At 41.3% G+C, this 14,620-nt stretch overlaps 1 protein-coding gene across 1 annotated transcript; it reads left to right on the top strand.

The window, feature by feature from the left end:
* Positions 1–4,010: 4,010 nt before the first annotated feature.
* On the top strand, positions 4,011–11,558 carry LOC311499794 (solute carrier family 23 member 2-like). Its single transcript, XM_084560916.1, has 12 exons — positions 4,011–4,060; positions 5,048–5,194; positions 6,080–6,237; positions 7,266–7,425; positions 7,638–7,819; positions 8,020–8,140; positions 8,252–8,408; positions 8,479–8,732; positions 8,899–9,063; positions 9,143–9,251; positions 9,736–9,831; positions 10,526–11,558. The coding sequence occupies exons 2-12, from the start codon at positions 5,048–5,050 to the stop codon at positions 10,765–10,767; spliced, it is 1,791 nt and encodes a 596-aa protein (XP_084417042.1). The 5' UTR covers positions 4,011–4,060; the 3' UTR covers positions 10,768–11,558.
* Positions 11,559–14,620: the final 3,062 nt, after the last annotated feature.

Raw genomic sequence — 14,620 nt, 5'->3', positions numbered from 1 at the left:
AATCGTTTGTTAAAGCGCGTGTCTAAAATTTTCTTTTGAACAGGGCTGCATGATGTTTGTGAGCTTGCTGTTGCCTTATTGCTTATAAGAAGCCGACTGAATGTGTTTGAACCAAGATACATATTCAAAAAGCCCACATCAGCCGAGGACTTATCCTCTGATTATCCTCTTTTCATTTAAATTCAAACATTTTACATATTATTTATCTGTTTTATATTGTCCTTATTTCTTGCTTAGACATAGACACTATGGTTATTTGCATTGCACCAACCACCAAGAGAAGTTCCTCGTATGTGTGAGGATTCATGGCAATGACTACGATTCAGACTCTGATCATGACTTTTAAAAGAGTAGTCAACTCTTTCTCCTGTTGCTTACCTTCTTCACTGCTCTTCACATTCTTTACAGGATCAGCAAACATAAGCAAAGGTTACATTTAAAAAAAAAAAAAAAAAAAACGTTTTTTATGTTTGTACTGCACAGACAGGCCTCTGTCTATTTGAGTCTCCTTCTAAAGAGCTCCCTTAAATTACAAATTAGCACTGCCTTTCCACATCTTTGGTTTTATGCCCACTAATTGCTGCAGGGGAAAGGCAGCTTAGCAGCATGCTGGAGAACCGCAATTTACAGGTAATCATTTTGCGTGGCCTTGTGTTTCGGTGCTGGGGAATATTGTGCCTTGCTTGATTAGGACTGCAAGCATCTAGTACTTGAAAACCACCAAATATCCACAGGAACTTCTTTATCTCCTTGGGCTCAACAGGGAGGCTGTAAAAAAATAAGTCAATATATTGAAAGTGATTCATCTATGCAGGAAAGTAGCAGTTTTTGAATAATACTTGCAAAGAAATTGCATGCAACAGTTGTTAAGAAGGAAAAAACTAATCATTGAGAGCTTCATCATGTCTCTCTAGATTATAAATATGACATACCATCTTAAAAGTATCTTAAAAGCCTCTCACACTGAAGTGGTATCAAAGATGATGGATGCCGCCCTCGGGCATCTTTGTTGCCGTGACCTTCTGGTCTTTAGTTAAACTGACGCTGATGTTAAACATTCTTCACAGGGGTGATAGCATCAAGTGGTTCGATGTCAGGCCCGAGACAGCTGTGAGAGAGAAATGTGATTATTGGGTCTAAATTCTCCCTCAGGTTTGAAGGTTGTCAATAAGTGTGAAAAGCTTGAGTTAGAGACAATGACCTCAGATGAAGCCTCAAGGGTGACTTGCTGGCAAAAGTCAGTGAGGCCTTTTGGTTTGAAGGGTAACCTTTACCCTAGATTTAAATTGCAAATTGCATTAGCTCACATTTGTTCCGGAAGTCTCTTTAAAACGACACATAACACTACGTAAATATATCTATTTACAAGTAGACTGACTCCAAGTGGACATCTGTCACACACACCTGTTCTATTTATTTGACAAAGGAGTGAATGTGCATCCAAATGCTCAAACTAATTCAGACATGTTTTAAGAGTTCATGTAAAGCTGGAGAAAATGACATACATACATACATAATACTTTATGGATTTTTTACAAAATCCCAAACCCAAAGATGTAATATTTAAATCAGGGATTAAACAATAAAATCATTAGAAAGTACTGGCAAAAAAATAATGCTGAAAAATATGAGTTCAAATCAGTTTGTGAGCGAAGTTGAGCTTTGTTATTGACTGATATAGTACTGGTATTTGTTTACTTAGTAATGGTCTGGGATATGTAATCTAAGTAATAACAACTGAGCCATTCATCTGACTGCGGTGTGGCGAGAAACACTTACATGTTTGATGTATGACCCTGCACAGGCTCCTCAGGCGAGGAGGACGTGCAGAGATGCATGCGAAGTGTTAGCAGGACAGTAAAATAACGTGAAGTCTAGGATAGGATAACAGCTCTGTGGCCTCCATACTGAATACATAAAAATGGATATGTCCTTCTGAATCACCTGTTTACACGTGCACATACACATGTGCATGCACAAAGAATGTGACAGAAGAATAAAAACTCAGACTATAGCATAGATGGTTCAATAGGATGTTCAGTCTTTATGTGTCCCAGGCTTTACTGAGAGACTATGGTGCGTATGCCGCATCAACAAATACTTTATGTGCCGTGACATCTGCTGACACAATGTTCTTTGCTGCTTTCAACCCTTGTGTCTACATCTACGCAGTTCACCTCTTTCTGCCGGAATGTATCTAAATTAGTCTGTGATGCTGTGTCAGTGAACGTGCAGACTTTGCATGAATGTGTCTGATTGTGAATCTCAGCCCCACTCCTGTTAAATGAAGTGTGACTGTTAAGCTGTCGCACTTCAAATGATGGAAAGTCATGCAGCACAGGACGATGATTCCTTGGTGCAGTGTTGCTGTTGATGTGTAACATTTCCTGAGGGGGGGAATAGCTGAGAAGAAACGGGGAGTGAGAATTTTTTCATCGCTACAGTTGTTTCAGTTTGCACCTACAGTCAATGGTTTGCACAAGCAGGAATAATTACCTGAGAGACGATTCTGACTCTAAATACTCACAGCAAAACAAGTTAAGGAGCACTTTTGTGTTTTAATGAACATACAGCTGGCAAAGAACTCTTTTTTGTTTTTCTCCCTCGCTACCCACAAATTGGCTGAAATGGCTTTCTACACTCCAAACATGAAAAATTAACCTGCATGCTAATGACGCAAACGATAAGGTGGCGTTAAAAGTTTTGCAGGGAGTTAATGATGTGCTTGTTCTCCGCAACCAGTGACATTAAAGTTTGATGTCCCACATAAAGTGTAATTTAGAATATAAATGACTAAAGTTTTGAGGTCATCATCATCTGCGGCGGACTGTAACTGCCAAAATAAATAATACATTAAGGAATAAACATATTACTCACTAATTACCCTAATTGGATAATGAACCATAAATGAAATGTAGCAAGGAAATACACAAATAAATAAGTTGGTGGGTCATGAAGAGTTACATGTGTACAGGTGAGTACAGTAAATACATGCAAAGTAGAAATATAACAAACCAAATACATTTAAAAATGAATAAATTCTAAAAACAAAAAACAACAATCTAATGGGAAAATAATTTAATAGGGGAGGTGATATAAACATAAATAAATGGAGAAGCAAATTAAATTCCAAATTTATTGTTTATTCATATTATTATAATTATACCATATAATTATACCATGCATATGTGCATGTGTATAAGTGTCCGTGGGTGCGTGTGTGTAGATAAGCCTGGAGTGTCGCTTGCCATGGAGACGTCCCTGATCGGGTCCCAGACGGAGTCAACCATCAACAGGTGTCCTTGAAAGGAAGGGAGGGAGGAATAGGACAGAGCATCTCACTGCAGCGATCTCCTGGGGGGTTGTTCCAGCAGCGGGGCAAGGCCGGTGCTGCTGAGGGCCGGAATGCAGATTAGATGATTGTTTGGGTTAGGGCGAGTAGTCGCGTTTCAGTAGACACGACTTACTCTGTTTGTCAGTTCTGGTCTTCATATCCATTCATTCGCCTTTGCAAAGCCGAAAGCTGTTAGTACTAGTGTCATTAATTCAGCTCAGTGAGAATAGGTGAGCCTTAGGCTCTAAATGGACTGTACAGGATTGACAGGAGCCCAGTGAATCTGGGTTACTATGACCTGACATCAAATACCTCCCAAGTGACAAAAAGGAAAGCACCACAGCTGACCCTGTTGCTGCCATGTAATTGTTAGGACCACTCCTGATATAAAACCATAGGCTGAACTGTGCTTTTATCTGATAGTTTCCTAAATAAGTTGTTGCACCAGTCTTAGCATATTAATTGGTCTTCACATTCTCCATCTGAGGGTAGGAGGCGCCTTCTCTTTGAAGGCCTAAATCTTTTCATCTAACAATTTTGTCCCGTCAAAAGGATTGAGAAAAGCGGTACATGCAAGACATGATCAAACAAAGCACCAGATAGTAGCTGTCAGCGTTATCTCTGAGCACAGGAAGTTTTTTCCTTTTCCTTAACACGAGCTACATTAAAGAAGAAAGCAACCTCCGCACATTGAGGAAACTATCCACCCACCATCCATCTAGCTATGTATGTATCCATTCGTTCATCCGTATATTATACAATGCTTAAAGTGACATAACAACTTATATTGTGTTTTAGGCGAGATGAAGAAGTCCATCCACCTCAGCTTATCACTGATCATATATAGATTACAGAGTGATCAGATTTTATTTCTTGTAAACAGCAAACCCATTGCTGTAAACAGGAATACCACATAGTTAATAATGATTGACATGGATGTAACGCAATTAGTGAGCTGAACTTAGTCCTGGTGTGAACACATGGTACTACGCGTGATCACAATAATAAAGTCTGAAAGGCAGTCCAAGCAAAGATGACGTCACACGAGAGTGAGTAAATAATTTCCTCGGCATTTGGCACAGCTGTTTACCTGTGGACACGTTGAGACTCTGATTCCTTGTCTTGAGGATTTAGAGAGGAGTCACCATGGGGAAGAAAAGCAGCGGGAGGGACAATTTTGGATTTGATGTAAGTACCTAGTAAGAACTTATTGATGGCATATAAAATTGTTCTTCTACCCAATATCAAAAGGCACCTGGAAACATCAAGAAGACGCTTCATGTTGTGCTATACTGTAAAAATGTCCTGAGCCTGTTTCTTATTAATAAAGGTGTGCAGTGATTATTCATTTGGAACAATGGGAGTCATTTAGGATCAAAGTTTTTAAATGTTCACACAGTTCTCTGGCAGGCCACGCACAGCTCAACATGTGTTTTTAATACAGCTTCTAAAGCTTTACATTTCTAACTTTGCTTGTTTTATGGCTTCTCGTGTTTGCAGCCAATAGAAAAACATAGTGACAGCAAGGTCTATGAAAAGTGGGTACATGTGTATAGTCATTAAATTCATCTGAAAGCCAGTTATTGCATTGGTATGACTCCGGGTGAGCTTTTTCTTGCCTATTTGTTAAGAGATGTTTAGTGGGGAGAACTTAGTCCTGATGGTAGATGAGTAATCTTTTATCTTTCGATCTTTTATATTGCACTTATGCAGATGGATGTGCAAGTCAATGATCGACCTGATGAAAAGGCAGAAGAAACCTGCGGGAGCAGCTGTGTTTCAGATAAAGAAAGGAATAAACCAACCTATTGTGTAACTGATGTCCCACCTTGGTACCTTTGTATTTTCCTATCCATTCAGGTGAGTGTAATCTATGCTGGTGATATTTTTATGATTAACATCATGACTAGGGCTATGACTGTAACATTACTTCACATCATCACGATAAGATAAGATACATAATAGTTGTACATAGTGCAATGCACAGTGAAAAGTATTTTTGTACCTGTAGCCAGTATAAAAACAATATAAGTATAAATGTATAACTGAGAAAAATAAAATATAGACTGTAAACTTGAAATGTAAACTTAAAGGGAGTAGCTCGTACCTACATGCATTTACAATATTTTAAAGCAGCTGTGTGATTAAAGTGCAGTGATGCAGTGGTACTTAAGTCCATTTAAGGCTCAGAGTCTAGCAGACGGATGGCATGGGGACAGAAACTCTTCTTCAGCCTCTCAGTCTTTGTCCTCAGACAGTGGAAACGCCGGGATGATGGCAGTAGGGTGAAGAGAGAGTGTCCGGGGTGAATGGGCTGTTCCAGGATCTTCTTGGCCCTTAACCTGCAACATTTAGTATAAATGTCCTGTTGGGGAGGGGGGTTCTGTTGGTCCGCGCCGGTGAACGGACCACCCTTTTGAGAGCCAGAAGTTCCTGCCTGGTGCAATTTCCCATCTAGGTGGTGATGCTCCCACACAAGATGCTCTCTGTGGTGCAGGTGTAAAAGAACTTAAAGTCTCTGAGGCGTCTTTAGGAGGTAGAGATGCTGTCTGGCCTTCTTCACGATGGTGTTATTGCGGACAGTGGTCGCAAATGCAATCTTTTTTGCCTTGTACTGGCACAGAGAAGACACTATACTGTAAGTGGTATAGACATGGATGCATTATAGCTCTTCTATGTGTGTACTACTTGTGCCAGTGTGGCCTGATGCATACAGTCATTTTGTCTGTTCCTTCTCCTCTACAGCATTACCTGACAGCATTCGGTGGGATCATCTCCATCCCTCTTATTCTCTCTGAGGGACTTTGTCTGCAACACGACAGCCTGACCCAGAGTCGCCTCATTAACACCATTTTCTTTGTATCTGGCTTGTGCACCATTCTGCAGGTTACCTTCGGTGTCAGGTGAGAATAAGAAAGTCTGTGCCACAGCTAAGCATCCTGTAAAATCAGAAGCTATTTGTATCTGTAAAATCAGCGCTAGGGAGGCCTAGCCTCCTCCCCAAAATCCAGTCTGCTATGATTGGTCAAATCCAAAGGCGTGTACAGGCACCATCCAAACATTTGAAAGCTAAGAGTTGAAGCCACGGGAGAAGGAGGGACAAAAACATTAGAAAAAGCATTTAATTGGCCGCAAAATTTGTATACGCCCCCTAGTACAGGATGTGTCATCAACGTTTTTAAAGTCTTTATCAAGGAAATAATAAACTCTAAAACAACATTAAAAATACTCGAGACATGTTTTTTGGGACAGATACTGCCTCATAGTATTAACTATTCATTAGCGTAGTGCAAAACATGCAGACATTTTTCTCAAGGGTTTGTTAAAACTATAGCAGAGTTGGAGAGTGAAAAGGTCTTATAATGGGTAAATGGTAAATGGCCTTGCTTTTCTATAGCGCTTTTCTACCTATTGGTACTCAAAGCGCTTTACAGTCATAGACACATCTACCCATTCGCTCACACAAGCACACACACATTCACACACCAGTGCCACGCACTGGGAGCAACTGGGGGTTCAGTGTCTTGCTCAAGGACACTTCGGCATGTGGCACATTACGGGGATCGAACCGCTAACCCTCTGGTTTGTGGACAACCCGCTCTACCTACTGAGCCACAGCCGCCCCGGTCAGAGGAGAGAAACATGACTGATAATTAATTTTAATTCTGGTATATAATATAAACTACATGTTAGCCATGTCAGGGCAGCATGTTTACCATGTTATTTAGGAATTATTTTCCAAACTCGTAAACTAATCTTTGGAAGCTCCCTGGTGTCAGTAGCAGACATTAGCATGCTAAACTCACATGCTGATCATGTAAAATTATAAATACAAGCCTTTCTGTAGGCTTTGTCTTCTGTATTCTTATTCACCAGTAACTCTTTTCCAGTCTGAGAGAAAGTTATTTCTCTTTCTGTGTTTCACTTGCAGACTTCCCATCCTGCAGGGAGGTACATTTGCCTTGGTGACTCCTGCTATGGCCATGTTGTCCCTGCCGGAGTGGAAGTGCCCAGCTTGGACTCAGAATGCCAGTCTGGTCAACACCTCCTCCCCTGTCTACATAGAAGTGTGGCAGACCCGCATGAGAACAGTGAGCGAACACTGTGTGCATCCATAGCTTCAGATAAAAGCAGACCAACAAGGATTTAAATTCTGCAGAGCTCATGATTAATTCAGTGTGCACATGTGGTTTCTGCTCCAGGAAGTAACCAATCATATTCATTGTCAGAGTCTATCACTCAGCGATAGAAAGAGTGGTGACATTAAGGCTAATGTCCTTGGTTATTGTGTTCCTGTCAACAGCTTCAGGGCTCTATCATGGTGGCCTCTGTCCTCCAGATCCTGGTTGGCTTCTCTGGCCTCATCGGATTCCTCATGCGCTTTATTGGCCCCTTAACCATTGCGCCCACTGTCTCTCTCATTGGACTATCTCTGTATGACTCCGCCGGAGACAGGGCCGGCAGCCACTGGGGCATCTCTGCCATGTGAGTAACCAGTCTGAGGCAGCACTATTAGGATGTCGGTTTAGCTCTGACCTTCCACCTCAAGAGGTCACAGTCTAAAACGACAATCGACACTAAATTCCACCTTGTAATGCCGTAGTCTGCAGAAAAAGCTTACAAACTGAATATTACGAATATGAGATTGTTCTCTAATGACCATGCTATTCTTGTCACATGCACAGGACCACAGTGCTGATCATCCTGTTTTCTCAGTACCTTCGTCTCGTACCAATCCCCGTCCCTGCATACAGCAAGACCAAAAAACTGCACACCTCAAAGTTTTATATCTTCCAGATAATGCCTGTATGTCCTCCAGAAACGCCTCATCAAGAAGTGTATTTTCTAAATCATTATTTTAAGCTGCAAATCTGATGAGACATACTGACTCCGATACTAATTCTAGATGTTGATTAGATTCTGCTAGGCATAGCGGTCTCATGGTTAGTCTGCTACCTCCTCACCATCTATGATGTCCTACCAGCCGACTCAACCCACTATGGCCACCTGGCTCGCACTGATGTGAAGGGAAATGTGTTGAGCGAGGCTTCCTGGTTCACGTTTCCTTACCCTGGTAAGGTCAAAGCAAAACCACACTCACCTGAAAGACTGTTCAACAATCACTAATCTGACTTTTCATTCAGGTCAGTGGGGAATGCCGACTGTGAGCCTGGCGGGTGTGTTTGGCATGATGGCCGGAATAGTGTGCTCCATGGCAGAGTCTGTGGGCGACTACCATGCCTGTGCCCGGCTGTCGGGGGCGCCACCTCCCCCGAAGCACGCCATCAACCGGGGCATCGGTGTAGAAGGGGTCGGCTCATTGTTGGCAGGGGCCTTTGGCACAGGCAACGGCACTACTTCTTTTAGCGAGAATGTGGCAGCACTCGGTATCACCAAAGTAAGACATATACATACTCATTCTGAACTTCTCATCTACTCATGAGTTTAACATCCATGAGTCGTTAAAATGGAGAAGAAAGTGTGAGAACCTCTGTTTTCATATTGCAAAGTAGTTACCTGAACAAAATGCGTATACAAATAGCATGATGTTTTTGTGGTGACAGGTGGGTAGTCGAACAGTGATTTTCCTGAGTGGAGTTTTCATGGTTTTGCTGGGGATACTGGGCAAATTTGGAGCCATCTTCACAACCATCCCCACCCCTGTGATTGGAGGGATGTTCCTGGTCATGTTCGGAGTCATAACTGCTGCTGGAATCTCTAACCTGCAGGTAAACAACAGCGTAAAAACGTTTATCCGTGGGTTTACAAGGGCTGTTTCGCTAATGGTGGTGTTGTCCTGTCTAACAGTCCACAGACATGAATTCTTCTCGGAATATCTTCGTGTTCGGTTTCTCCATGTTTTCTGCTCTCGTCATTCCGAACTGGATCCAGAAGAATCCGGATTTCCTGCAAACGGGTAAAATTAACACACAAGGAACCTATTGTCACTGGAGCTAGTAGGAGTTCAACAGATAATTGTTTACAAAAGGGCTGAGAAGAGTATGATGTTACCAGAGTTTAACAGGCAGTCAGAGTCCAGTAGGTCCGTGTGAAGGGAAGCAGGAAGGGAAGGTTGGGTTTTGAAAAAGAAAAAAACAAAACAGGAAAAACAAGTGCAAGGTACAAATAAGGCTCAAATGAGGCTAACATGAAACCTGCGCCTCCGATCTGTTGCCATGTAGGAGCTGAAGCCTGGTTTTTAAAACAGACAGGATTGCAAATAGTTGGCAGGCCCACTCCCACACACCGGACTCTACTCCTGCGATCACACAACACACACACACACAATAAAAAGGTGAAACCTCCAGGTTAGGGGAAAGAAGCCAGTCATACCAGTCAGGAAATGTTTTTGACTATACTACCCTGATACTTTTCTGTTTTGTCCTTGGTGTGTGTCTCAGGTGTCAAAGAGGTGGACCAAGTGCTGCGCATATTGCTGACCACAAACATGTTTGTGGGAGGCTTCCTTGGCTGCTTCTTAGATAACACAATTCCTGGTAAGCTGAAGGCAAAAGGCACATGTGTGATCAACAGCATTAATAAGGCTGCATTCCATTTAGCACGCTGATTCGTTAGCATAGTTCACTAACACACTTGAATGGACCTGAGTTAAATGGGTTAAATGGAGTTATTCAACCTGATGGGAGCGTCTACGTAACTGATAAGTGATAGCAATAAAATGATCCGATAAGATATACGCGTTTCCATAGCCGGAAACATTAATCACAATATACCTGTTTGACACGTGCCAAGTGTTTCTGCCAGCTGTGGTGCAGGGACTGACAGCATTAATTATTTTTAATTAATGGAAGAATTCAATGGAAGAAGTTGACCAAGACAGATCCACACTTTTAGCATGGCTGCTAATATCAGTTGTGGCTATGTTCATCTTTTCAAGCGGGCTTTTGAACAACTTGTCATTTTGTTACCACCATGCTGTCCTCTGTCCCTCCTGGGAACTCGTCCCACCAGATGATTAACCACACTGTGTATTCATTCCAACCTGGAAGAAACTGCTGCATCAAGTGTTTACGTGGTCACTGCTAATATTTTACCTGGTTAGATGAGGCATTTTATGTGTGCATGGAAATTGCAGTTTCATGCAGATTCTGGACATGCAATATGGTGTATTGTTCCATTACCAAGAAAAGTGGGGCAGTCTCTTCTAACAGCTTTTCTAATCCCATTCAGGTACTAAACGTGAGCGTGGCCTCTTAGTCTGGGACAAACCACATCTTGAAGACTCTGACGACACCCCTGGAATTGAGGAGGTGTATGGCCTCCCCTTTGGCATAACCTCTTCCCTGCGATCCCAATCTTGGGTTCGTTACATCCCGTTCTGCCCACGGGACAGTCACGGCGGCTCAAAACTGAGGAAGATGAGCCAGGGCACTGAGCACGGCGCACAAGTCATTGAGGAGTTTGCTCTATAAGGACTGAGCTAGAGGTAGCAAAATAGAAAAATATACAATATATCATCATGTTTTCCACTAATTCTAGGTCAAGCTGCTGTTTCTTGTCAAGCAGTCTCATGAAAAGGCCTCTCTCATCTTCACATTAACCATAAACATTGTTTTTAACTGAAGAACGTTGAGCTGTAGCATTTATTTGAGTTCATGTGGATGCCAGTGAAAAAATGTAAATGCTGAATGCACTTCTGGCCACTCATCACTTTCAGTATGAATGTGTTCACCTGAAACAACACAAAACTCCAGTAAGATCATCTGTGTTTCCGTCAAACCGTGCAGCAGGTTTCATTTTGATGTGCAAAGCAGGCTGTCACTTATTTGAGCCTGTCTACGCAAAGAGAAATATAAATAGCTGAGGCTCACTCACTTTCTGTCAGCACCGATTAAAAGAAAGCTTCTGAACGATCAAAGAGTTACCATTGTATGTTCTTCCATTACTCAGAAATCTTCCAATAACTCACAGCTGGTCACAAACACGAAGAGAAAGCTGGAATGATGTCCTCTTCACTCTCCTCTTTCAAAGGAAATTAAATTTAGCCTGTGGATAAATTTATTATCACACAGCCCTATCTCCACATCGATTCAGGCAGCTGCTTAAAAACCCACAGCCGCAGCCCTCGAGCTGTTGTTGTGTTTCTCTTTGCAAAAACAAACACAGATAACACATCTTCTCAATCCATCTCCTTGCCCTCCTCGCTGTCATCTCTTCCCCTCAGTATTCATTTCCTCTGTCTAACCACCTTTGACGGGCAGGTGGGATATGGTGTAATGCTTTGATCTGTGAAGCCATCAGTTGTCCCTGGGGCCCGCTGTGACCACTGCTTTGCCGCTGACACTAATATTATTTCAGGCCGATGTGACAGCAGGAGCTGGAGAGTGTAATTTACACTTTAAAAACATCTCCTTTTCTTCGATTGTCTGGGTGTTCCTCAATGAGAATACAACACACAGTATTACATTATGTAATGTGGTGTAAAAGGATTTCGTGCAGTAATTCTCTGAAGGGTTTTATGTGATACCGTGGCAGCGATCTGCATGTTAGTGGCAAATGATTATGATAACTCAGTAATTCCTGCTCATCAGGGAGGGTTTTAAATTCCCCTTGTTTTATTGTGTCTCAGACTTCAGCCTTGAAGAATTGCTTTTATTTTCATTTTCACCATTATTGGTATATTTGTCTGTCCACATCATGAGATTTACTTTTCAGATCTCAAAAACCCAAATCTCTAATGCAGAGTTCATCTTTTTCATGGAAAATATTCTGGCAAATTCAGTCAGCAGTGCATGAAGACAGACAGATACACTGCTCATTCACTGAATTCAAACACAAACAGGCTAAATCAAAAATACATCCAGTGAAGGCACTCACTTGAGCAAATACACTTCAGCGTGTCTTATTTGCACACGTACATTCGTATGACCGATTTTTATTTGAAAACCGTGATCTGCATGGATGTGCACTTTCTTGCCTCGTGGGCTAGACTTCCATGATTACTGCAGTTTTTCTGTTCGTAGATTTATTCACGTCGTGCAGGAGAAATAATATTCTGTCAATTTAAACCCGACTGGAAGGATGCCCTGAAGGCAATTACTTCCCATTTCTCCTGGGAGAATGAAATATTTCATCATGTCAAGGAACAAGTGCAAACACATTAATAAGACAGACGTTTCCATAAATGTTGCCCTGTCATTTGTTGCTTTTGAGAAGCCAAATTGACATGTTTACATGGCTACGCGCATGTCCTGGGAATACTGATTTGTTGCTACTCATTACAGGGGTTCTGGTAACAAATAGGAAACTGCACAATATCGTGTTACGACAGCAATATGTGACAACAACAACTGTAGATTATCACGACAAAAGGTCAGGTTAGGCCTTGGGCTCCTTTAGTGGGACAAAAGAAACAGCCTGTTCATTTCCTGAGCTCAGTGGCAGATACATCTTGTACTCAGTGGCCAGAAACACTGGATGAATTCTCACATTTCTCACATTCACACATTCACATTCTCACTTAAATTTGATGAGACAAAAGGAGGAAGTACAACTAACGAGTCGCAGCCTCACCCGTTTGCCATAATGAAAATAATGACTACCCTTAAAATAACTAGCTAGTATATCAAAATAAGGAGAAACTTTCACAAACAATGACTGAATTGATGAAAGATACTAAGTCAGCATTTTTCACACTTGGAAGAAAGTGACAATAGCTTCCCTCGTCAAAGAAACTCTGACAGTAACTTACCTTGAATTCTACAAACGCTATTTCTAAACAATAATGCATTTCTTTTTCTTTTCTGGCCTTATTATTCTAGGTCAGAAACAATGTCTGTATTCTGTGAAGAGTGAAGAGACATGTTTTTTTTCCAATAAATAATTCATTCTCTTCATAACTTAACTGCATTGGATCAGTGACGGTTTAGTACAACTCTAATCATTATGCAATCCTGGTAATTTTGCTCCGGCCTCAGAGAACATTTGCTTTCCAATTATGCACTGATGGAGAAATGTGTACACAAAAACAAAACCGCAAATGGATGAATGAGCATAGCAGGTTGTAACGGGTAAAAGTGATTTGTAATGATAGCACTGCTGAGTGCTGAGAAATAGCCTGAAATATTCATTATGCCGCGGGCTTTCTTCACTCATCCTGATTTCTCTCTGTTAACTTTACTCTTTCAAGTCAAGCTTCTCTCTCTTTCTGGCATTCTCAATCCATTTTTTGCCATTGATCGCCTGTTAGAGACACCAGAGATACTGTGGCTTGTACATTCACTCTTGCATACATACCAGGGCTTATACATTCTCTCAGGTTAGCCCTGTCCGTTTCGGAGAAGAGATTTTCCACATTTTCCCAGGTCAAAATGATAACTCTCTAACTCTCCAAGACCTGCCGCAGCCTCATCACATTGTGGCCCCACTGGTGTTCATTAACAAAGCTAGTCTGCTTACATGAGTAAGCTCATACTAAAATGAAAACTCTCATTGTGCTCATTAGTGCTCTGCATTGTCTGCCTCTAAACAGGAGGGACTCTGTAATCCCCAATTCATCAAGCAGACTTTAGCAAGTACTGCATTTCAGTTGCTTTGTTTCCGTGTATCTACAGTTCATATAGGCTTAAAGGCATATTGCATGCCAGAGATGAGGTATTGCACTTGTAAGGTTTATGTAGTCGTGACAGTGTGTTGAGGCTGACGTTGATTTGCTCTACTTTACAGTGCAATGTTCTCCATTTGACCACTAGAGGATGCTACAGGCTAAACTTTGGTTTGGACTTTGGCGATTCACACAAACTAATCTGGAAACCAAAACTTTGTTAATGTAAATCACTATGATGCTCTCTGTTGTTAGTGACACACAGATTAAGATATAAATATTAATCTGATGCAAAAACAAAAAGACTGACAAACTCTGGTTTCTGATGGATGAACACAGACAAAAAGATTTAAGAGATTTAACAGCATGCAAAACAGGAAGTGAAGAGCTGCATCCTAATTTGAAACAAATAATCTTTTCTGATCCTTCACCAATGTTTAAACAAGATATTTTTAAACTAAAAACTCAAATGAAATGCTTTTAAAAGATCTTGAAGATTCTTTTATTTTTTCTTGGGGTATAGTGTCACTGGAACAAAGATTGGGGGCTTGCTGTGAAAAAAGGTTTGGGTCCGGAGAATGGTGTGATATTTTGAGGCAAAACAAAGTTACTGTTACAATTTTGAGGGAAAAAGTCTGAAGTTTGAGATTTATTTAAATTTTGAGAAAAATTTAATAATTTTAATATTAAAGTCATCATTTTGAGAAAAAAAGGGACAATTT

The sequence above is a fragment of the Chelon labrosus genome, assembly GCF_963514085.1.
Source record: "Chelon labrosus genome assembly, chromosome: 14".
NCBI classification, from domain to species: Eukaryota; Metazoa; Chordata; class Actinopteri; order Mugiliformes; family Mugilidae; genus Chelon; species Chelon labrosus.
The sequence above is the reverse complement of the archived record's forward strand: the minus strand, read 5'-3'. Positions and strand labels throughout refer to the sequence as shown.